Below are 26,714 nucleotides of genomic sequence, written 5' to 3'. Positions count from 1 at the left end.
GTAAGGTGAAATAAAAACAAGACTAACAAAAGAAAAAAATAAAGTTTTCTATCTTAACACAAACGAACTACATGACTCAAAAGTAAATCTCACAGAGAACGCAGAACATGAGAAATAAAACATTTACTGACATCAATTGGTTAAGGATCACTTGTTTATAAAGCAGAACATTTGACAAGTTGTGAAATAGAAATAGCATAAATTTCAGGTGCAACATGTTGAAAATAGGACATTCAATAAGATATTAAAACTCAATGTGGCTGATGGGCCTTTTAGTCTCTCTCTTATGAATTAATTATTTACTAAACTTGAATGATGAAAGCCCTGTATCTAAAGGGTGACAAATAGGTTGTATGCTGAAATAAGCCCTGATTAATCTTACTAATGGCATATCAACTATCTTAATTTTAAGGAGCCACTATAGAATGACAGATTGCAGAGGAATGTACCATAAGGAAAATAAAAGTTACAGACAACTGAGCAATATGGTGTCACATTGTTACCTTGTATATACACATCAACCCTGGGTTCCTGTTAAGGGAAATAAGATTGCACTGGTATTTTCATTTTAATTTACTTTTTAGTGGGTATTAAATTTCCCAACACAATCATTTTTTGATAGAGCATGACATTTTATAATCTAGTCAAATTTTGTATTTAAAACCCATTCCTAATTGTCTATTAATGAAATATAAACTCAAAAGTCTCTGCTAAAAATTCTTTCTGTAAATGCACTGGGACAAAAGGGATCTTAGCATCATGGAGATCCCATAACCAAAAACTGAGTGCTGATATTGCATTATCCCTTTCTATAAAAAAAAAAAAAAAAAAGTCTGCCAATTATGCAGCCACCATTTTGTAACTTTCCACTATACATGATCAAAGGAGAATTTGTCAATACACATACACTTCAAAACTCAAAGAAAGGATAAAACAAATAACTCAGTGAAGAAATGGGCATAAGACATGAACAGACAGTTTTCCAAAGAAGACATCTAGATGGCTAACAGACACTTGAAAAGATGCTCAACATCCCTTATCATCAGGGAAATACAATCAAAACCACAATGAGATACCACCTCACACCTGTCAGAATGGTTAAAATAAACAACTGAGGAAACAACAGATGTTGGTGAGGGTGTGGAGAAAGTGGAACTCTTTTGCACTGCTGGTGGGAATGCAAACTGGTATTGCTACTCTGGAAAACAGTATGGAGGTTCCTCAAAAAATTAAAAATAGAATTACCCTACAACCCAGTAATTTCACTACTAGGTATTTATCCAAAGGATACAAAAATGCTGATTCAAAGGGGCACAAGTATCCCGATGTTTATGGCAGCACCATCAACAGTAGCCAAATTATGGATGTCCTTTGGCTGATGAATGAATAAAGAAGATGTGGTACACACACACACACACACACACTCAGGAATATTACTCGGCAATCAGAAAGCTTGAAATCTTGCCACCTGTAACAACGTAGATGGAACTAGAATGTACTATGGTAAGCAAAATAAGTCACAGAAAGATATGTATCATATAATTTCACTCATATGTGGAATTTAAGAAACAAAATAGATGAACATAGAAGAAGGGATGGAAAAAGAAGATAAAGAGAGGGAGGCAAACTATAAGAGACTCTTAAATACAGAGAACAAACTGAGGGTTGCTGGAGGGGTGTTGTATGGGGGGTGGGCTAAATGGGTGATGGGCATTAAGGAGGGCACTTGTTGGGTGAGCACTGGGTGTTATATGTAAGTGATGAATCAGTAAGTTCTACTCCTGAAACCATTATTACACTACATGTTAACAAATTTAGATTTAAATAAAATTAAAAAAAGGAGAGATATACCAGGCTAATAGTCTTGCCACAAAGCCACTAAAATAAATTACTGCAATGTGGCAGGTTTAAATGAGATTGACTTCAGTCAAGTGGTTCTCCACCTAGTCTCCATCCCAGAAGCTAGTTTGTAGAAGGACTCCTGCCATTCAGCCCCAAACCCCAGGGTTTCTTTCTTTTTCTTTCTTTCTTTCTTTCTTTCTTTCTTTCTTTCTTTCTTTCTTTCTTTCTTTCTTTCTTTCTTTCTATTTAAAATGTTTATTTATTTTGAGAGAGAGAGAGAGAGAGACAGAGAGACACAGAGACACAGAGAGAGACAGAGACAGAGAGAGAGAGAGAGAGAGAGAGAGGCAGAGTGTGAAGGATACAGAGTATCCCAAGCAGGTTCTGTGCTGTCAGCACACAGGCCAACACGGGGATCTAACCCACAAACCAAACCACAAGATCATGACCTGAGTCAAAATCAAGAGTCAGATGCTTAACTGACTAGGCCACGCAGGTGCCCCAAACCCAGGGTTTCTAATGAGGGTTGAGAATCATTGTTTTTGTCTTGCAATATAGGCAATTACTAAGAGTTCTTTAAGAGCCAGATCTTCCCAGATACTCTAACTTTCTATTCTGAAGAAGCCCTTTTGCTATTTCAGCCAAGCAGATTATAACCAAAGGCACGTATCAGTAATGTGCACCTGTGAGTAATATTGGCTATGTAGGAAGAGAGTGAAATTTTTGAAAATAGTACAAAGGAAGGATTCAGAATATGCATTAAGATAGTTTTTTTTTTTTTTTTGAATCATAACCTCTCCAAATCTTTCAATTTCATCTTCTGGAACTTTTGCTTGTAAATATGTCATAACTGAGTGATAAGTTCATTCTAATTATCTAATCTAATTATCTAATTCTAAATCTAATTTTAAATGCCTATATACGTGCAAAACTTCCTAACATATATATATATATATATATATATATATATATATATATATATATATACATGACATGAACATTTTAGAAACCTGTGTTATCCATCCATCCATCCATCCATCCATTGAATATTTGTGGAGAACCTGATATCATTAGGCATTGTTCTAGATCCTGGAAGGCTGCAATGGACAAAGGAAAATAAAAATACCTCCTCTCACGGAGCTTATGCCGGTGAGTAAGTTTCTGATTAAGCAGCCCAATGAAGCTTTATTTATTTCTCTTTATCTATGACATTTTGTTTATTCATAAATAATCTGAACAGAGAGAAGCACAATACAATTGAAAAATTTAATAGAGATAAGGAAAAAGTAAAACTAAAAAATGGCAATATTATAAACTCGATGAACTTAAAAAAAAATCCAGAGTAAATAGCCTGAAAGGTAGTTAGAATAATTCAAAGGTAAACTGTAATTAATGTTAAATAAAATTAAAAGACCATTATTTTCAAAAGCATAAAAATCAAACTCCTTTAAAACACTGATTTATTTAAATCCAAGGTTGTGTCCCAGAATATCAGTAAAGTTCTTGAAAAATTTAGATTCCTGGATCCACCTCAGATTTCCCAATTATAAACCAATAGGGTCCAAACATAAGTAATATTTAAAAACTCCAGAAACAGTTTGAGATGCATTTTAAAGCCACTGTCTGAGGGTGGGATTTCCTAGATGGCGGACCAAGGAGTTCTGAAAATCTTCTTTCTTCCAAAAAACTATGAGAATGGAAAATACTAGGAAATGGAAAGTCAAAAACACCCATTTCAGGACCCTGGTAATCAACTGAAGTCAAGCAACAAGCTGAGAACTGGTTCTTCCTGGAAAACTGCTGACAGGGGGTAAGAAGAGAGGAAGTGTGTGGCCTTCCTGCCTGGCACTGCTCCCATCCCTGCCCCTTTCAGCTCAAGTTCTACTAGGGTGAGCTGGCGGAGCACTTGACCGCTCTGGGGGAAATGCCACTCCCGGGAATTATCTGAAACAGCAGTATTCTTGGATGAGGACAGTGGACCTCTTGGCTAGTCTGAGATAGCAGTTCTACTGGGGCTGCTCCCAGAGTAGCCATTAATCTAACCAGGAGATCCTGAAAATGAGAGAGCCATGGAGGGATTTGGTAAACTTTCACACATCCTGGCCAACTAGCAGGACCTAACAGGCCTGGTGGAAATAAAAGGGAGAAGGTTCGAAAATGCCTGAACTTTGAATATATTCACAATCAACAGATACATCAACAGTGTTTGGAAACCTTATTGGATTGAGTTGTCTGAGCACAACTTCTGTCTGCCTTATTATCATTGGCCACCAAACTACAGAGACCCAAGGGCAACCCCAGGAAACAAGGCTTAGATATAAGAGTAAGAACCAAATTACTGTCTTGAATATAATTGAAAACATAATTTTAAAAAAAGACAACAAAGTTGATACATAGTTCTGAAAAACAGAAGGCAACATTATGAATTCCTATTTGGATTGTTCTTCATTTATTCAACCCGTATTTATATTCATCTTACTCTGGACCAGACACTGTGCTCAATGCCCTTGTACAATGGTGAACATAGTAGATAAGGTTGAAATTAAACAGTTGATGTTCTAGAACTAGAATTTGCTCTTCAAGGTCTCAGGATTTGAGCAGGTTACTCTAGTCTTCTACACAGTCTGAAATTTATAAAAGCACACATTTTTTATGAGTTATAGGACTTATGTAATACACTTGACCCTTGAACAACAGAGGGGTTGCGGCTCTGAACCCCTGCACATTGGAAAATCCATGTATAACTTTTGAGTCCCCTAAAACTTAATTAGCAATAGCCTACTGTTGACAGGAAGCCTTACTGATAACATAAACAGTGATTAACATGTTTTGTATATTATGTGTACTATATACTGTATTCATACAATAAAGCAGGCTAGAAAAAAGAAAATGCTATTAAGAAAATCATAAGAACATAAAGTACTTATTAAAAAATCTGCATATAAGTAGACCCAAGCAGTTCAAACCTGTGTTGTCCAAGGGTCAACTGTATTTTAACTAACAGATTTGAAGGTGCCAAATACATTACCAAATAGTTTTAAGTGATGTTATTTTATTTTATTTGGTACAAAGAGAATAACTTTAAAGTATAACAAGGTCATCTATGTTTGAGTGCTGGCTCTAATATTTTCTATCTGAAGTTTTTGCCAAAACATTCTAGAGCTCAGTTTCATTATTTATAAAGTAAAGGAGGTTTCACTAGATTTCTAGAGTGACTCTTTGATCTCAAATATATCACTCAAATTCTAAGGGCGTGTAAGAATACACATTAACGTAAAAAAATATTTACAAGAAATCTATCCAGGCTTACTGTGATGAATACAGTCCACCCATAATTGGCACGGCATTTGTAAACACTTTAAGGTGGCATTTAAAGAACTATTTCCTTAAATAGATAAACATTGCATTTGAAACCTTATTTATAAGAATCAGCAGTAGACTTTATTTTAGTAGATGGTATTGGAGTCAAACCTTTTGTCATAATATATTCATAAAGATTATAGGGACCATGGTTGGCTAGATTTTACTGTACCTGGAAGATCAGAATGTTAACATCATGACCCTTGATATTTATTTTTTATTGACATAACAAATATTATACAGTGATCGCTGTATGTCAAACACTGTTCTAATCACTTTACACATACCAATTCATTTAATCCTCAAGAAACTCCTAAGAAGAGCTTATCACATCTGTTTTATATATGAGGAAACTGAGTCATCAAGAGGTTGACTAACTTGCCTAAGGCATTAGAGGCAGCAAGACATTAACCTTCTCATGGCTAGTAAGCGATGTATAGGCTACATTCAAACTTGGGTCACTGGCTCCCAAGCCCCATGCTCTCATTTACTTTGCTATTTTGACAGAACTCATAAACCAATGGGCTTAGATTGTGATACACAATACCCAAAGAAGGAAATGACGGTAGTTATTAAAGAAAAGAACACCACTTGTTTCCCGTAAACACAGGTACACACACACACACACACACACACACACACACAGCCCTCCAAGCCTCACACAGCCCTCATGTATTCACAAAACCAAATGATAAATTTGACAGATTTGAAATGTATAAATATATATATAAATATATATACTGATCCCCCAGAGAAGTGGTGATATGGAAGTTAGGATCTTTAGTGTTTTTAGATTGAATTTTTTATACTTAACTTTGTTTAACAAGCCAAGAATCAACCTCATAAATGTTATGTCCTGAGCAAGTATGTTACATATATAATGTTGATTCTGTACAACCTTTATGTAATACCACACTATGTAGTTTTATGGTTTAACATGTATATGACAAACACATCTTTTATTTACCAATTTGAAAGAATTATCTTTATAATTTAAGGGTCCCTTTTTACATCTGCCTTAAAATAAGCAACAATTGCACCTTCCAGAAAATGCCTGTTTGTTGAACCATTGTAGTCCTCTGGTATATCTGGCCAATAACATGTGTTCCTGCTCTCCCCACCTAGTACCTTTGTTCTATCCATAGTGAAAATTTGTATTCTTTTTATGCACATTAGAGGATTTCAGATTCAGATTCTGAATTCTTCCCATTAGTGCTGAGAGATTATTTTCAAAAGAAGTTTTCTATACCAACCAATGTGCTTTATATGGCTCAGATGTTCATGTCAGGCCTCTAAGACATACTCATACATTTGTCAAAAAATTCTGATAGAACTCCACTGAACAATGAAAATGCCAAGAGACATGAAATGGGGTAACAGAGAGGGCTTCAGAAACCTCTCATTACTGAGGAAAACATGCAGGCACAGGATAAGCACAGGCAAGCATCCACGTCCCCACTGAAAGGCTGCAGCAGTTAAAAAAAAAAAAGGAGAAGCTAATGATATGCCAGATAAGAAGCAGGTGTCTCTAGAGCATCACGGGACATTCCTTTCTGGGAACAGAGAGCCTGTGCCATGCTATCGGGTGTGCTTCTGAGTCAGTCTTTGCAGCAAAGAGACAATTTCGCTTAACTTTTTAATTAACGTGTGTCCTTGCTGACAGACATTGTGAATGAGGCACTTTTTCCTTCCCATTATGGCTTAGACTTTAGATTTAATTACTGTGGAAATGAATCAAGAAACATGACTTCAGGCATAGCATTTTAAATGTCGGTAGAGTAACAATATTAATTCTCTATTTTAAAAGTATTGGTGTCATCCCATCTTCCTGATGGATGATGTGAAAATAAATTTTAGGAAGCAGGTGACTGACCTGGAGACCCTACCAGACATTGGGAAGATCACGTGTTAGTTGCAGTTAGGAAAGATTTTGTTTGGATAAAGACTTAGTTTTATTTTGTACATATTCACGATTCCTAATATATAAAGAAATTGTTCTTCAAGTGCTATATATGAAGGGACTAGAGCCCTTTAAAACTTGGATCTAAATGAGCTAATACGCTATTATCAAAATCCATCCACATTGTATTTTATTGCCTAAAATCAGTAGGGGGAATACTTAACATTATTTTATCTTTCATGCCATGAGCTATGAACCATGGAAATGTGGTGAAGTTACTAAATATTTAGTCCTCTAGTAAAATATGTATTTGGAAAAAAACCTAAAACTTTAAAATGACCTTAGAAGAAAGAAAGTTGAAGACGTGTGGCATACCTTCTCATACAATCCAGGGCTCGGATAAAGAAGTCCTTGTGCAGCTGGTGCTCATCTCTCAAGATTGAGCACTGTTCAAGAGTCACCGACATGGACGTCCTGTCTTTGGCACTTTTACAACAGGTGAAACGAATACCATTTAGTTTGCGACAAATCTGTAACACAGACACATGAACAATTTATTGTTCATTTGTAGATTACTCTAAGGTGTCGGACTCCTCTAAACACTTCTTATCCAAACACACCAAATTTATGTTAATTTATGACAGTCAATTGGTTCAATCTGCCCTAGCGAATGAAAAACACTATCTTTTCATTTCAAAAGCTAGTGGAACAGATTGAATTTATTTAGTTCTTTGTATGTGGTGTGTGACATGTGGGGCTGTGGAAGCCATATGAGATGGTAAATATCCAGCAGAGGCAGCAATGCCCCCTGAGAGGGGGCCTGAACTGTAGTGGATGACAGTAATAATCACAGCTGAGGAGCAACACCTTAATTGTGAAGGGAAAATAAAACTATGTTTCCTGGATCAGATACTTGATTTGAATCCTACATAGCTAACATCTTCTTAATTTATATTTAAGAAAACTTTGCTAGGTTTGGCTTCATGGTACGAGATTTCAAACATCCACAGGGCACCAGCGCAGCAGATAAGTGAACCACTAACCACTCATTAATGTAACTAGTAGGAAGAAGGACACCAAAATAGTCACTGTAAATCACTCATCTACTGTACCAGGTACGACGCTAATATATTTCATATAGATTTGCACATGAATAACTGCACATGAACCCTGGAAGAAGATTTAATCATTCTTATTTTACAGATGAAGAAATTGAGGTTTACCCAGGTTAGGTAACTTGCGCATAACTGAGCAGAACCCGGATGCTAATGCGGGTTTACATGATGCCAAGGACCAAGACTTTAATTTCTGTTCTGTTTCTTTTTGTAAATTCTTTCTTTTGTTATTCCAATGTAAGTCAAGAGAAAAATCTCTCAGCAGCAGTATTCTCTTGTCTATGGTTAGCAGGTGAACCATTCCATTCCTTTCTCTTCCCTGTCTCATGGTAGGGCTCTGATATGAGATGCCAATACTCTACATTAGTGTCAACAATACTAATCAACATGCAATTAAAATAAATCTAATGTGATATGATGCAGTTTTGCTTTATTATCTGACATCAGATAACTTAAGGAAGATCAATTGAAGAATATTTTATAGCAGATATCTGCCTTAACAGTTTTCTGCTTTAAGGAAAACATATAATGATACAGCTTATCAAGGATTTTTACCATGTTTTAATTGTGATTTTGATACTTACACTAGGATTTACAAGTCCTTACTAGAACTTTGGTACTTTCTCACCATTTCAAATATAAGCAACGAGGGAAATATGAAAGCATGATTTCACCATAAAATCTTTTTTATCTGTAAAACTGTAATCTTTTCAAATAAAAAAAATATTTCAAAATTTTAAACATAAAACAGCAAAGACTTGACTATATTCATTGCAATGAAATATAGACCCCAATGCCACTTATCTGATATGATTTTTAAAAGAATGAATATTCTTTAAAATGTGTTGCCTCTACTGGGGTGCCTGGGTGGCTCAGTCAGTTAAGTGTCTGACTTTGGTTCAGGTCATGATCTCGCGGTTTGTGGGTTCGAGCCCCACGTCGGGCTCTCTGCTGACAGCTCAGAGCCTGGAGCCTGCTTCGGATTCTGTGTCTCCCTTTCTGCACCTCCCACATTCGCACTCTGTCTATCTCCCTCTCTCTCTCAAAAATAAATAAACATTAAAAAAATTGACAAAGAATTTTTTAAAAAAATGTGTGGCCTCTACTATAGTCAACTAACCTACTAAGGATCGTTGATGTTCTAAAGGGAGACACAGTTCCTATAGTTCAAAGTTCCTATAGTTCAAAGAAGTTCCTATAGTTCAAAGTTCCTATAGTTCAAAGAAGTTATAGAAATAAGGAAACCAAGACCCCACCGGCCCACTCTGATTTAATTTACACTGCCTCCTCTTGAGTGAGTGCAGGGGAGGGGCAGAGGGAGGGGGATAGAGGATTAGAGGCCCTGGTAGCACAGAGCCTGATGTGGGGCTGGAACTCCAGAACCATGAGACCATGACCTGAGCTGAAGTCGGAGCCTTAACTGGCTGAGCACCCAGGTGACCCTGAACTTAATTGAACACACTTGATAGGCATTTGGTCTCTTTAAATTCTCATTTTTTATTGTTTAAAATGTAATCAAGATAAAACCAAATAGCTTTATATGTTTTTTTCTATGAGAATGTAAAATATTAACAGAGCAATATTTAATTAATAGGTTTTAAAAGAGAAGAAAATGAAATAGAGACAGAAATAAAAGCTTTTTGGAAAATGTCAAAGGGAATTTCCACATTTCTTCATTGTAAAAGTAGTACCCAAGTCTTTGATTTAAAAAGAGGATATTGAAACTGAGGTATCAGCCTAAAGAAATGCTGTAATAACAAAGTCAGTGTTGCTACATAATGCCAAATTTCCACACTGTGGGTTCCCTGTATTTTTCAAGGCAGACAACCATCCATTCAATGATTAAGTTGTGAGTGAGCTATATTTGGTCAGTATTTAAGTTTCAAAAAAGAATCTCAGGAATGAATGAGATTCATGGGAAAACTTTTTAAAATACATTCAAATGGTATAACAACATGTACTAAGAGAAAACGTACATTTGTGTTTGCACATGCATATCCTTCATTTATCGATTTACATAACTTCATGATATGTCTATAATGACATATGTGTATGTTCCTAAGTTGTCAGAAAGCATTGGTAAATGATCAAATTACCTTCCTATTATCACATTAGTAAAATAGCACATGACCCACCTTTGAGAAATTTTTGTGAGAATTGACAACCATAGGAGTCTTTGAAGATATAAAGAGCAGCCACACTGGGAGGGGGAAGCTATTAAAAACAACCTTCCTGTAATGCAGTATGGTGCTAAATGCGGCCAGTGTAAATGATCTGCCTGAAAGCAATGTTTCATATTGTTACCTTGGATGTTCTTCCCTGGGGCTCCAAGAGGGCATAAAGGGAAGCTAACACAGATTTCCTCTGCCTTGTTCTTGGTAAATTATTTTATATAGACTCATAGTAAATTATCCATTCCTTTTTTCCCAGAAGAGAGTAAGTAATATTGGATTGTAATTGAACACTGGCAGTAGGGACAAGGCTTTGTTTTAAATGCTACTGATACAGAATGAATAGTTATGTCAGAAGATCAGTTACTGAACTCCAAATTACACAAGTAACCGTGTGCAGTAACTACAAATATGGCATTCATCATAAAGGTCTCCAAAGTGTCCCTTTTCTGATCCTCTCATTAGGAAAGGATCTTTGGGTGTGAATGCTTAACAAAATTCATAAGTTCATGTGAGCTATTGCCTGAATGGTTGCCAGACAAGAAGTTAAAAATTATAGGCACTATTCTCTCCCTCCCTCTAGTAGAAACCTGGGGTAGGAAATAAGGCAGAATTTCTACCCTGAGGGTACCATTAAATGAGAAAGAACCATAGAAAATATAGCTCATTACCCCAAGAGCAATCCATCAGTAATAAATTCTATGCTAATATCTAAATTAACAAACCCATTTACAAGCTCATTAATTGAACAATATGTCCAGGAGCCTTACTGAGCCTTTCAGTCAGAGATCTGATAACCGCATTCTGTTGAAACCATATGTCTCCAGAGTAGCACTTCAAAACTCTCATTGATATGGGTGATTGACATTGCAACGTGTAATATGAAGAAAATCACAGAGACTTCACTCTCACTTCTAAGTGTCAAACATCCAGGATGTACAAGAAAAGCCAATAAGTAAAATTCTTTCTCGTTGAGTGCATCTTCTTCCATCTCTTGTTCTAGTATATTAATAGAACTACCAACAGCCTTGAAAATGCCTAATCCCCTTAATGATGGAGGATGACATCCGGTAACCCAAAGTGCAGAGGTTGAACCCTACATAGCAGATACTCGATGGTGCTTACTGGTCAGCACAGTGACGGAATAAGATCTGGCTGGAGAGTGCTTACCGTTGCAGCCAGCCACATGATTTCTACATTCTTTCTTTTTTTGGCTTGGATATTTTGATGGAGATTTTCTAGTAATCCTTTTAAATCATTTTGTTCTTGAAAATGTGAAATATCTGGGGAAAAAAAAAAGGAGAAAATAAGGGCGATAGTATTAAGCTGCCCATGGAGATGTGCTCAACGTAAGAGCAAATAGAACTTCCATGACAACAAATAACATTCGGAGCAGAGAGCATCTGAGAATAATCATATTTATTAATCCCTCCAGCTTTATTCTTTTCTTAAAATATGCCTCAGTTTCCTCCATTGCCTCTTCTGTGCTACTGTGGTAATGTCAATTTTCATATACTATAATTTTACTAATAAGGGAAACATTTTTGATGATGGTTGCTGCCTCACTTCAACTAAAGCATGATTTGGATGAGACATGAGGTAGAATTTTATACTTTATTATCTTATAGTCACTTTTTGCTACTAAGTAGTCTGAAACAAGAGGATATGTTACACTGAACACCTCAGGGGTGGGAGAAATCTGAAAGTTCAAAAAAAAAAACAAACAAAAAACAAACCCATGAAATCAGTTTCTATAGCAAGATTCCTTAACCTCAGCACTATTAACATTTTGGACTGGATAGCATTTCATTGTGGGGAATGGGTTTATGTTCTGCCATGTAGGATGTTAAGCAGCATCCCTGACCTCTACCATTTAGAAACCAATAGTACCCTTCCTGTGGCAATTAAAAATGTCTCCAAATGTTCCTTGAGGGCAAAATCTATCCTGGTTGGGAGCAACTGCTATTAAGGAGCACAGGTATGTCATGGAAAGAGGAACAACATAAGAGGTGATAGTTAATTATATGAGATAATTAGGTAGGGAACAGGAAATGACTGATTGCTCACATCTCTACATGCTAATAACTAGAGTGTAGGTAATAAATGGCACACATTTTATATTAAAACCTAAGGCAATGTACATCATGACACAGATGTCCCTGAGACTTGGTGAGATGGGGTTCGAGATCAGAATATAGAGATGGAAACAAAAAGGCTTTCTAGGAGAGTTGTTGGATTAATGCTGTACAGTATGAAAATGTGTTCTATTATTGAATCCACAAACTGAGGGATGAAGAATTCCTGAGAATTTTAATAGAGGCTAAAAACAGAACAAACTCTGTAAGCACAAAATGCACTGTGTCTAGGCTCTCCAGTAACAGTGAAGAAAAAATTAAAATATTCCTGAATCAGATCTCCCTCTCTCCCTCGCTCTTATATACACATACACACATACATGCACACGTGTGTGCACAAACATACATATACACACACGTACACATACATACACACACGTATACACATGAACACACACATGACACAAATAAGCTGTAATCATAATGAGACTTCGTGCTTTCCAAAACTGTACCAGATGTTTCATTTTATTAAAATAATACATCTGAGTAGTTCTTGACTTTAGCTCCAGAGAGTAGAGGAAGTATCCTAATGAACTATACTAGCGATCTGTATCTATCAAAGAGTGAAAGTGGTTTATAAAATAAAAATATCCATTAAAAACAATTATATATTATCTCGAATTTCATGACCACAGAAGAGGGTAAGGTCAGGTACAATCGAGATGCATACCCTATGTTAGGGAGGTGAGATTTAAAATATTCATATAAAATATATGCATGATTCCACTGTATTAGTTTCTAAATGGAAAAACTATCAGAAGTCAAACCCTTACTATGTAACTATAGATGGTTCTCTTAAGAAAGACAAGGTCTGACTAAAAGTATCACATTACTAGGTAGGAGACTCTCTGATATACAGAAATTTTAACAGGATGCAGGCCAAGGATAAAGGGAAGGAGAATAATGCAGAATCCTTAAAGAGAGTTTCAAAAACAGCTCAAGACTACAGCTGACCAAAGAACATAAAGACAATAATGCTGCTTTTTAATTGATACTGATAGCATACAAGGAACAAGAAGTCAGGTCTGCCATTGATGCCCTTAATGAATTAAAATTATAAGTAGCCATTTAAAAACATGTAAAGATATATCATTAACAGATAAAGTGTCCTTGACATTGTTGAAAGGAAAAATTGGTCAGATCAACGCATGAATTTATTCATATAATACTGTATGTGTATGCATGTATGTGTGTGCTTATGTCTCTCTATACATGCATGAAGGCAGAGCGAGACATCGGTTTTGATGTTAACAGCGGTCTTTGTTAGGTTGTAGGATTTAGGGTGATTTTTCAACTGCCTTCCCATGTCATTTGAGACATTTAAAATGAACACGTACTGTTTCTAAAGAATAAAGTTATTTTAAGAGAAAGGGAGAACACAATATAGGCATAAGAAAAGGAAAGAACCCAAATTCTTAAGATACAAAGAGTTGACCTCAAAATCTTCACAGTTTAGTAGGGTGAGATGGATTTTAAACCATTATTAACCGCAGTGAAATGTACTGTGGGCTATGACATTAAGTCAGTAAAAATAATAATAGAAAAAAAATAATAGAGACCCAAGGGAAGGAGTGCCTAATTCCATAAAGAATACTTGGGTATGGAAGAATTTTTAGCAAAAGTAAGGCCTTGTGGTTACAGAAAGCATTTGAGCGTGGAGAAATGATACAGCACTGTCAAAGCAGGGAATTTGTAGTTCACCAGGACCTTGCAGGGCATGGTCCCAGAGGCAAAAATTATGAAGGGTCTTTTCTGTTATGCTAGGAAATTTGGGCTTCATAATTAGGGTATTCTAAATAGGGACATAACCATATCTGACAGATCCCTAAAATATTTTCTGAAGTCACCTGATATAAATGGCTTTGGAACATTTTTGCAAGGAATACAGAATAAGAATTTTACCTTATATGATGCCCCACAGCATGATGCTCACATACACAAACACACACACCCTTCTGTAACAAAAAAATTATGACATAATATTTACCCTTAGTGCAAACACTGTTCCCTGAATATGTTCTCTTCTATTCCATGTGATTATTATTATTACTCTTATTGTCCCAACCCTTGAAACTGATAAAACAACCTGGAGTCAACATAAACAAATTGCAAATTACTGACTTAGGGCAACCCCATGTCCAAGATGGTAAGTGACTTTCACAAGGTTCCTTGTCAGAGGAAGTAAAAAAATCCTAGTCTCCAAATTCCAACGCCGACAATTTCCCCCATATCTGTGCTAATGTCTTCACAATTAGCTGGTGGTCCTAAAAGGCAGTTCCAGTATCAACACAATGAACCAGCCTCTTCAGAATTCTGAGGATCCAGAGTAAATATAGTGATTTTTCAAAATAATTCCGTTTCACTGTTGACATGAAGATTTTTTAATCAGTTATATAAAATAGACTATAAGGATCCTAAATATAAGTCAAATAAATGGCCGTCCTTAGCCTATTTCTACCCCATAAAGAGAGCACTTTAAGACAGACATGATGTCCCATGGAAATCTCAACCCTTCTCCCCAGGGCATGCTTTTCAGAAGGAAATCATTCTGATGTTCTTAAAATTTTCAGGCCACTCTTTCTATTTCTATAATGATAAAGCTGGCTTTATTCAGAGCACATATCTACCAATTCAATACTTTGTTTGCTGCCAGTTTTTTCTCAACCTGACCAAAATCCTGCAGGTCACAGAAATTCAGGTCTGGTTCTGGAAAGAAGTATCATTAGTAATGACTAGATTGTGGATTAATAAGTGAGATTTTAAGATAAAATGAGAAATCTTGATAAATCAACTTAAAATCCTGGTATACATGGGATGTGGATTAGTTTAAACTTAGAATAAATCTCTTCAAATGTAAATATTGCAAGTCTTGCTTTTTGCTACTCACTCCTTCATTACTCTAGCACATAATTTAAACAGGATAATTAAATCTCCATACGAGTATTCTTTTCTCAAATAGGGTTCAAGAAAAAAATCAGGTGAAAGGTACAAGAACGTTCACTGCATTATTGTTTATAATATTCAACAACAGAAAAAAACCCACCTAAGTATTTATAAAGAGAATGGATAAATTGTTATATATTCATGAAATGTAACATTATACAATGGGTAAAATCAATAAACATGCTATATTATATATGTACATATCAGCATGAATATAGAGTAAAAACTATGTTGAGCAAAACAATAAAAATTATGGGATGCATCCAAAATAATAGCAATAATATAATGTTAAATATGTAAAACTACCAGATTTTTTATGGATAATATATGCAGTAAAACTGTGTATGAGAATGTAAAACGCCAAATTCAGGGTATTTCTTTTCTCAGAGAAGGGAAGGTGAGGGATTAAAACTGGAAGGTATGCTAAGGGAGCTTTCATTCTATCTGTAAGTTATTTGTTTCTTAAAAAAAAAAAAAAAGAAAATTCTGAGGCTGAGTGATGGGTTCCCTAGTGTTTGTTATCTTATGATGTATTCTTTTTTTGTTTGTTTGAAACTTTCATAATTTTTTAAAAAGAAAGCATGGAACCAAGCTTCCCAGAAAGTGATTTCTAATGCCAACTCCGTCCCTGATCTGACATGTGGTCTTAGGTGAGTTGCTTAACCCTCTGTCCTTATTTTCTCTACTGCAAAATGAGGACAATAACCCTGTCATGCTTCATCGACTTGAAGTAGAAAACAATTAATAAAAGTCTTGGCAGAAGCGGCTACATTGTTAGATTCTGTGTCAACCCTGAAAAACAGAGAAAGACATTAGTAGCTCTTAGGAAAGCATCCACAGTCTCAGATAGGAAGCCTACTTTCTCAGCAAAAGTCAGAATTTATCCAAAGTAGGAAATACTCTTTCAACACATAGAGGTGCACACAAAGATCAGAATCAGAAACACTCACAACCCCTGTTACTGTTCTCTTACCACTCTCCCATGGAACATAAGAGCCAAAAACAGAGTCACTTTTTATACCAATATCTTCCTTATGACATTGACCTGAATCAAAGATGGGGTGCTGACAAGCAAGCAGGAATGGGACTGTAAACTTTCACCTGATTGAGCTGTGATGTTAATGAGGCCAAGGCAATAGCTTCATCACCTCACAGTCAAATGACTTTATGTTGCCAGAGTGTTCCAAGATGAAATGGAAATTAAAGCTCAATTCCCAGCACCACACCTACTTCCCACTTCATAGCTGGCACAAAATTTAAATGGGATCAATCATACTTCCACTCTGATGTCAATTTATATAATCCCATCCACCTTGAAATCAGGATCAGTTCAGAGATGGGCATTTGAAACTAAGCCAACAAGAACTTGACTGTGACCTCAGCAATTATTTCATGGGTATGTGGGTGACCTCTCCTGCTCCAGCTGAGTGAAGCTGAGGACTCAAATGTGGAAGGAGGAGGAAAAGTCCTCTTTATCTGTTTGGTTGAGTATGAGTTGAGCACGGGGATAATTGGTCATGCCAGCCATCATTTAAGATGGACCAGATGTAGGATAAAGTCTACACTAAGAGTGGTTAAGTGATGAATTAGCATGGAAAGTATCTTTTCAATACTGCTAAGCCATTGAAGCAACCTTCCCTTGAAGGGTTGCGTGCTTGACCTTTGGAATTTTCAGTTTTGTTTATAAATTTTCTTTATTGTTCAAGCCAATTTGAGTCAGGGTTTCTGTCACTTGCAATCAAAAACATTCTAAGGTAAAATACGTGGCTATATACTATAGGCATTTTTAACATTGACCAGCCATATTGCAAACGTGTATTGTTGCCTTAGAGATGAGAAAATGACAAATAAATTAGAATGTCTCTCGAAAGCAGCACATCAATCACCTCTACAGTGATGGTTTTAAGACAAGGCTCTACATTCTTTGACACTCCTTCTATTGAGAGATGGAGTTTATGTACTTTCCCTTGGAATGCTGGTGGGCTTGTCACTGTCTTTACTAACAGAGTATGGCACAAGTGACACTATGTCACTTTGGAGTCAGGCCATAAATGCCAATGCAGCTCTTGTCTGATTCTCTTGGAACTTTGCTGTCTGTGTTCCCTATCTTGAGGTCTCCCTATAAGAGCCCAGGCACTATGCTGGGAGAAGCCCAATCACATGGAGGCTCCTATTTAGGTTCTCCAGTCAACAGTTTCACCCAAGTCCAGCCCTTAGGTCATCGTGGCCCAGGTGTCAGAATGCAAGTGCAGAAGCTTGCAGAACACTCCAGTTCCCAATCAGTTAAGTGACACCCTGACACCGCCCCCCCCCCCCCCCCCCCCCACCAATCTTTCCAGCTGAGGTCCCAGATATCATGGAGTGCAGATAAACCATCTTTATTTCCTCTGTCTGAGTACCTTCCTCTGTCTGACTCTTACAGAATCTGTGAGCATAAATAAAATGCTTCTGATTTCATATCAGTAAACTTGGAATAATTTGTCACCTGGTAATAAATAACCAGAACATCTACAAAGGGAAAAAAATTATAAGAGTCTGTATCTTTAAGTATTGAAAATAAACATATAGGGACACTTGGGTGGCTCAGTCTGTTAAGCTTCTGACTCTTGACTTCTGCTCAGGTCATGATATCATAGTTCATGAGATAGAGCCCGTGTTGGGCTCTGCACTGATAACATGTAGCCTGCTTGGGATTCTCACTCTCCCTTTCTCTCTTTGTCCCTCCCCTGCACAATCTCTCTCTGTCTCTTAAAAATAAATAAACTGAAAAAAATGAACATATAAAGAACAATACTTTCACAGTCTACCCTGGTTAGTACTATATCCTGTGATATCAAATCTTCTCTACAATTAATTCTGAAATAATTATAGTTAAATTAACTATAGTTAATAGTTAACTATAGTTAAACTAGCAAGAAAACAAATGCAATTAGGTGAAAGCCATTGAGATGTCTTAAAATTGGAAATTACGTTCTTTTGGATGCTGTAAAATCTTGAAAATATTTTTAAAAAAAGCCCCAGTGAAACTGGCTCTATTTAAATTGTATTTCCAACTTAACAATTTATGAAAAAGGCAATATAAGAAATCAAATATCAAACTCCCCACCTGAACAGAGCTGAATAATATTTTTGACCTATACACCTTCATTGTTTCCTTTTAAATGAATTTCAAGGTTGCATCACCCATAGTAAATGAAAAGACAACTTTAAAAGTAACTGTGTTAAAAATTCTTCAGGATTTTCCTTGCTCACTGTCATACATTGAAGGCCATGGGACTTGGTGTGCAGGGAGGAGAGTAGAATTATAACATATTAATTTTTTTTCCTATTTTTGTTTTTGTTAAGAAAACACTCATGATTTGATTTCTGAATCTCCAAATAGTTTCAAGTCATTACAAAGGGTTGGGGGGGAGATGGTTTGCAGGTAGATGACTCTCAAAAGCCTAAATGCCTCAGATACTTGAGATAGTTTTATGCACCCACAGAAGATAATTTGAGTATGGAAAGGAGGTTGACGCAGATTCCCCAGCTGAGTCTTCTTGTGAGCCCAGTTGCACTGCCTGCATTCTAGTGAGTGTTCACTGCCTCAGCAGTGAAGGCAGTTGATGGCTGCCTTTCCTTTTTCCCAAGGCAACTCCCAAGTCCCTGCATTTTACTTTGACAAGAATAGCAAGAAAGGTCCTGTTGAGAGCATACATTACACACAAAATGTCTGAAAACCAAAGCAAGTATAGACTTCTTAAAGCTTAGGACAGAAAGGAAAGCAGTTTCTGAGATATTTCCAGTACCCCACCTCCCTACCATGTAAGAGCCGGGCTGCCAGTGAAATATGTCAAGGCCACATGGCAGCATAGAGGGGCAGATGCATAATGAGGCCATCTCCAAAAAAAGAACAGTTCAGCACTTCCATGCTCCACTTTCGGATAACATGGAAGGAAATGACTCCCAAATTGCTAGAATGATAGCCAAAACAAAGCAGGAGAAGACAGTTGAGAAAACAGGGCTTTTTCCCAATAGCCAAGGTCTCTGCGTTACTTCTTTAGGCTCCTGGAGGCAAGTAAGAATGAGATTTTTAATATTTCATACTATATGGAATAAAATAAAGAACTCCTGAGGTATTAAAAAAGGTACAGATGAGGTAAAATAGAGGAAGAAGATTACAGAAATAAAGCTGCCTTGGGAGGCTCCAACATGAAAAGGAAAGAGGTAATAAAAACACAAGGTAGACATTTCATTCCATTCCTGTAGCTCCTTTTTTGGCTTGAAGTGAGCTATAGTTTTATAACCTAGGCTTCTCATATATTTATAGTTTATTGATAGCAACAAAATATATTAAACTATCCATGTCACCAGACTTATCTTTTCTGATCCCTTGATAAAGATAATTTTATCTTTGAGTGTTGAGTTTCTCCTCCTTCTCTGACTTCAAAGATGAGTCTGAGTTTTGTTTTGCAGAACTGGATGCATAAGGAATTTAGGATGCAAGAAAAGGTAGACCAGAAGGAAACAAAAGACTTCGCACTTGTGGCTGAGAAAAACAACACAGTAAGCAGTGAATGTTTGAGAGAGTGACATGCTCAATAGAGTGAATTAGAAACTTGGACAAAGAACTTCAAAAGAATCATCATAAAGTTGCTAGTTGTCTGCTCTTTGATGTTTAATTAAAAGTTGGGACTAAATTTTATTTACGTTTAATTATTGGGCTCTTTATTAGATGTCATACTATGCTGAAACTGGAGTCCTAGGAGATTCATGTTAAATTAGGTGATATTTATTTCCAAAGGGGAAAGTGAATCCTAAGATTTTTGATATCCACCTTACTCCTCACTGTGGGGCCAATAAACTTATCCTAATGGTGATGATTTCAGGATCTCATCCCTATCACAGTATTTCATAAAGAGATATATGCTTTTTTAAAAAGATTATCAGACAAGCAGTGATTATAAGAAAACAATTCGTTAAGGTTAATATAGATAGGTATTTATATTTGAATAAATATACACAAGACAGAGGAAAAGAGACTACCGAATGGGGAAAAGAGGCAGGTTGCTTCAAACTATAGGAAGAGCTTTATAATCCATTTTAACTGGATCAATAAGTTGACTTGTTAGTACAAAGGAGACATATAACTCTCGTGAGAAACTCAAAGTGCATACAGTCATGATCTTATCCGTCACTGTAACATTCAGAAGTGCAGTGTGACATCTTCTTAGCACAGACACTGACACTGGAAATATTAACTCCCTTTCTCTGGTGAGATAATGGTAGAATGTACTTTGATGTATTGACATATACATATTGATTATTCTCATTTAGTCGATAACGAAATGGAGGCATTCGAAACGTCAAGTGATTCACCTAAGTGAGCTTTCAATTGAATTCATATCTTTTGACTTCATGCCATTTTATGTACACTTACTAGGCTGGTTTACTGGGAGTCTAGCCAATCTTCGATGAGTGGTAAAATTTGGAATGCAAGACTCAGTCTACTTACTCTACCGATAAGGAAGCCCCTGTGAGAGGGAAAGAATGTAGAAAGATGTAAAGTTGACTGATATACTAATCTTAGACTTTTCCTATACAAATTAGAGCAGAAGAGGGCTAACCAAAAAATTGATGCGTCTAAATTGCAAGGAGCCTGAAGTAACGTAGAAGATGCAGAGATCAATGCTGAGATAAACAGGGGGGTGGCCATCTGTATGGGCATCTGTGAGTATGCGTGTCTGCCTCTGTTATTTGCAGTACTGTTTACATTTGTTGCTTCAGTCTAGTGCACAAGTTATTGGACACCAGAAGTCTATGTCTGTGGTTTTACCTGCACATAGAAAATTAAAACTGAATACTGTTTTGTATCACTTTTCCTTTCAAAAAGCCACAGAAGTGCTTCTAGAGACATATCAGGTAAAAAAAAATCCCTTAATCTTTATTAATATCAGAGAAAATTAAAAGCCTGAAGAGGTAAGTACATGAGAGTTTCTTCTTCAATGAGCTGAAAATAAAGGTGCTGCTGGAAATATGCAAATGTTTTTTTAAATCTGCAGTTTTAAATTGAAATGATCAGAAGAACTACAGCAATGGGAGAGCAGCAGTACAAAAGTGAAAAGAACACTTAACTGGGAATCAGGAAATATGGAATTTAGTCCCTGTTCACCCACTAGCTAGGTGTGTGAACTTAACAAAATCATCTTGGATCCCAAGCCCCTTGTAGCATTTCTTAAAATATGTCCTGAGGGGCACACATTTGGCAAGATGCTTGTGAGTATTATATATATATTTGCTATATATCAGATTCTTTAAAACATTCATAAATGACCTCATCTACCTCATTAATTCATTCATTCAACAAATAGTTATGGAGTATGAGCTATAGGCCAGATAATGTTTTTGGTAGTTGGGATATAAAGTCAAAATATAGACAAGGATACTTGTCCCCAAGGAGCTTACATTCTGAGGAGATACAGCCAAAGTAAATGATGTATTGTACACTAGATGATGGTAGGTGTTATGGAGAAGGGGACTAGGGCATGGGAGATTGCAATTCCAAAAAAATTTTTAATATATATATATATATATTTTTAATTTATTTTTGAGAGACAGAGTGGGAGTGTGAGAGGGGCAGAGAAAGAAAGTGACACAGAATCCAAAGCAGGCTCCAGGCTCTGAGCTGTCAGCGTAGAGCCCGTCATGGGGCTTGAACTTGGCCTCTTAACCTACTGAGCCACCCAGGTGCCCCGGGAGATAGCAATTTTAAAAAGGGCAGTCAATGGGGCACGTGGGTGGCTCAGTAGGCTAAGTGTCTGACTTCAGCTCAGGTCATGATCTCACAGTTTGTGAGTTCGAGCCCCATGTGGGGCTCCAGCACAGAGCCTGGAGCCTGCTTTGGATTCTGTGTCTCCTTCTCTCTCTGCCCCTCCCCCAGTTGTGCTCTGTCTCTCTCTGTCTCTTAAAAAATAAGGAAATGTAAATAAGAAATTTTTTAAAAAATAAAGAGGGCAGTCAAGGGTGTTGTATGTAAGTGATGAATTGCTGAAGTGTTACTTCTGAAACCAATATTGCACTGTATGTTAACTAATTAAAATTTAAAAGGAAATAAATAAAGACGGTAGTTAAGAAAGGCCTCACTAAGAAAGTGACATTTGGGGAAAGACTTAAAGGGACGAGTGAAGGATCCATATAAAGGGAGAGAATTTAAGGCAGAGAATTTAAGGCAAGAAAAAGTCCCAAGAAACAGCAAGATGTCAGTGTGGGGCAGAGTAGAGCAAGGGAGGGAGAGAGGTAGGAAAGGAGAGTCAGCAGATTTGCTGCCAGATAACAAGGAACCTTCGAGACCACTGTAAAAATTCAGGTTTTTAGTCGGCTAAAAAAGTAGGGGCTATCAGAAGAGTTGGAGGAGAGACGTGATTTCATTTTCATGTTTAAAAGATCACCTTGGCTGCAGTGATAGAAACTGAGTGAGGCTGAGAGAGGAAACAAAAGACCAGAGGGAGCTTATTGCCATAATATGAGAGTGAGAATAATAAGGACTTGCACAGAATGGTAACAATATAGGTGGAGGGAGCTGGTGGCACACACTTGGGAAATAGAGCCAGTGAAATTTTCTGATGGACTGAAAGTGGGGTGTGAGAAAAAGAGAAGAGTCAAATGTGACTTCAATGTTTTTTTTTCCCCAAAGCAACAAATAAGCTAGAATTCATTAAAAACTAAGATGGAGATGATTATAGGAAAAGTAAGTTTTTTTTTTAAGTTTATTTATTTTGAGAGAGACAGAGACAGCATGAGCAGGGAAGGGGTAGAGAGAGGGAGAGAGAGAGTAGGAAAAGTAAGGTTTTTTTAAAGATTTTTAAATTATTTTTTAATGTTTTTCTTTAAATTTATTTTTGAGAAAGAGAGAGACAGAGAATGAGTGGAGGAGGGGCAGAGAGAGAGAGGGAGATACAGAATCCGAAGTAGGCTCCAGGCTCTGAGCTGTCAGCACAGAGCCCAACACGGGGTTTGAACTTGTGAACCACAAGATCATGACCTGAGCTGAAGTCGGACACTTAACCGAGTCACCAGGTGCCCCGGAAAAGTAAGTTTTTAAGGGCATATCAGGAACAAAGTTTGAGGTGATGAGCAGGACATATGAGTTCCAGGAAGAGAGATGGGCTGGTGATGTAGGAACAGAGGTTGATAATTAATAGATGGTATTTAAAGCAATGAGACTGTGTTCAACAAGAGCAAAGACATCTGTAGACTAAATCCTGGGACCCTCTGACATTTAGAGGTCAGAAAGTTAATGAGGAATCAGTAATGGCAGTGGAAAAGTAGCCAGAGAGTAGAGGCAATCACAGAAAAGTGTGGTGGCCTGGAAGCAAATGATGAAAGATGGAAAAAAATGACCATGTCAAATCTATTACTAGATCAGGTAGGATGAGAACAGAGAACTGAGCACTGAGCACTGGCTCTAAACCCTATGAAAAAACCAGTTTCAGTAAAGTTATTTAGACCAAAGGCTGACTGGAGTGGATTCAGTGAAAAAAAAAAATGGGTAGAGAAAAATTGGAAACAGCTGGTAATCTTTAAATTCCTCTTTTAAATGAGAAAAAACTGAGGGCTGATGGGGGGTGGGAGGGCAGGGAGGGTGGATGATGGGTATTGGAGAGGGCATCTTTTGGGATGAGCACTGGGTGTTGTATGGAAACCAATTTGACAATAAATTTCATATATTTAAAAAAAATAAAAGTACTTTGAAAAACAAAAACAAAAATAAAATAAATTCCTCTTTTATCTGTTCTTTCTGAAACATTTCCAACCTTAAGGTAGTCTTGAATTATAAAATAATTTCTCCTATACCACCAACACCTTGTACTCGTCTTTAATGTCTGTGTAATGCCAAGTATATGGATGATATGTGAAAAATTCCTCAGCTATCTGAATGTTTCCAAATACACATGTGTTTGAAATAAAACAAGTAAAATATCTGAATGAGTAACTGGATATTTCATGGGTATATCTGTATGTGTACATGGTATCAGAGTTGGCTGTCTGCAAGACAGAAATTATTCATAGTAATTAATTATGCAGTGATTTATAGTTCCTGTTGGAAGGATATTCGTGTGTTAATTCAAGAACCTTATATCTTCTTATATCTTATATCTTCATGTTTGTTAAAAATGCCAAAAATCCATAATATTCAGATCTTTCTTTGTGCTTGGTAAACTTAGGCACATTAATTTACTTTGGCATAATCAATCCAGGTAACCTCACATTGACCGGAATCATGATTACAGCTGAATTGTACACATTATATACACTTCACTTAGGTCAATAAATGTTAGTTAAGCAAAAACTAAATAAAAGATACAACATTTCAATATTCTGGGAATTTCACTTTCTTTTATCCTCAGGTCTAGAGTATAAATGAAACACAAAACATAAATTCACAATTTGATAACTAATCTATATCATTTTACAAGTCTAACCTAGTGGTTTTCAAATCATATTGTACAGCAGAGTTACCTAGAGAGCTTGGTAAAACACAAACTGCTGACCCCATATCCAGATATGGATCGTTTGAAATTATTCTTGCATGGGTAAAAGGTAAGAAGAGGTGCCGAATAACTGAGGGATAGACTGGGCTGGTCAATTGCTGATTTGCTCTCATATCTATCTCTACTTTTTTCCCTTCTGCTCTATATCACAGGAATCCTTGTTCCCCAGACTGCTTGCTGCCTGCTGACTCACAGTTAAATTTGGACAATGAGGATTAAGAGCGAGGTTAAAGGAACCAGGGAGACAGAAACCAGTGTATTTGTTTTCTGATCTCTCTGCTTGTGAATATGACCGTGGCTTCCGCATGGCTCCAGTTCCCAGGGGGCAACTCTTCTGTCTGTGCTCCCAGCTTCTTCTGGACAGTCCCCATCAAGAACCAAGATTCAGCAGCATGGCCCTAGATTTTGTGCTCTGGTGACACTACATCTGACCTAGGTCCTTTCAGCACCTGGCCTAGCATCAGCTTCTTGATATTGCTAAACTCAGTGTGGCTAAGTCGATCCCTGCTTAATTTCTCCCATTTCTTTCATGTCTATCACCAATGCTCCACAGCAAATTCCTCAAATGTGTTTTCCTGACTGCACTTGGACTGATATGGTTACTAAGGATTTAGTAATATATGTATATTTTTTATTTTAGCAAACCACAGCCTAGGCTAGCATAACATGTCAAATTCAGACATGACCCTGTGTCTATCTGACCCTGTGTGCAGGCCAATCCTTTCTTGAATTTCTTGACCTCATACTTAAAGTTTATAGACAGTAAAAATATAAAAGATATATTGGGAGGAGGGAGAAAGGTACTGGGGGAAGGGTCTTATGGTATTTTTTGTCACCCATGGCTGAACCTTAGTTGACAGAATAAAACACTAGCCTTTGATGTCACTGTTTTGTAACGTTGAAGGGCCATCCTAATGTTCAGAACAAGTATATATCATACACATACAACATATATAATCATATCATATATATAAATATAATATATATATTAATGTAAATCATTCAGAGGAGATCTAGAATTATTATATGTGGAGAAAAAGTTAATCATTTAGAAATTTACTTTAAAACTTGGGAAATATTTAACCTGTATCAGAAAGTCCCTTTGCTAAAGGGAAAAACTCAGATTGTCGGAAGACATTTAATGGGGTGTGTACATGAGTGTGAGTGTGTGTATTTGTGTGTGTGTGCAACTGCATGTCTGTGTGTGTTTGTTAATGTCTTTTAAGATATCTGCCTGATTTCATTTCTTATTTTATAAGTTCAGGTTATTTCCAGAGCCTGCTGAGGTCTGGTTAGCCAGGATCAGCATGGGTGCTAGTCCGAGGGTAGAGGGCTCTGAAAAGCAGGGGCCAGAAACCCCCACTATAGCTTGTTCTGAGAGAGTAAAGGCAGCACGTTTAGACTTGTGAAAGCGGTGAGCCATGTTACAAGTGTCAACACACGTGGGCTCCAATTTTAAGTATACAAACAGTAAGTAGATATTTACTTAGATAAAGGTGATATTTATTTTTTTTATTTTATTTTTTTAAATTTTTTTTAACGTTTATTTATTTTTGAGACAGAGAGAGACAGAGCATGAACGGGGGAGGGTCAGAGAGAGAGGGAGACACAGAATCTGAAACAGGCTCCAGGCTCTGAGCTGTCAGCACAGAGCCTGACGCAGGGCTCGAACTCACATACTGCGAGATCGTGACCTGAGCCGAAGTCGGACGCTTAAC

At 36.9% G+C, this 26,714-nt stretch overlaps 1 protein-coding gene across 10 annotated transcripts in view; it reads right to left on the bottom strand.

The window, feature by feature from the left end:
• The window catches only part of INPP4B (inositol polyphosphate-4-phosphatase type II B), a 759,315-nt gene that overhangs the window by 41,505 nt on the left and 691,096 nt on the right, over positions 1-26,714 (bottom strand). For 9 of the 10 annotated variants that reach the window (XM_042935411.1, XM_042935413.1, XM_042935409.1 and 6 more), the window contains 2 exons: positions 11,559-11,671; positions 7,478-7,632 (listed from right to left, as the gene is read on the bottom strand). In XM_042935411.1, the coding sequence (XP_042791345.1) occupies positions 7,478-7,632; positions 11,559-11,671 (268 nt within the window). Of the gene's footprint in view, positions 1-4,274; positions 4,467-7,477; positions 7,633-11,558; positions 11,672-26,714 lie in introns of those variants that run through there. The other variant, XM_042935416.1, reaches the window with a different exon arrangement.

This window comes from Panthera leo, chromosome B1, assembly GCF_018350215.1.
Source record: "Panthera leo isolate Ple1 chromosome B1, P.leo_Ple1_pat1.1, whole genome shotgun sequence".
Taxonomy (NCBI): domain Eukaryota; kingdom Metazoa; phylum Chordata; class Mammalia; order Carnivora; family Felidae; genus Panthera; species Panthera leo.
Note: the sequence above shows the minus strand (reverse complement) of the source record. Positions and strands in the feature narration are given on the sequence as shown.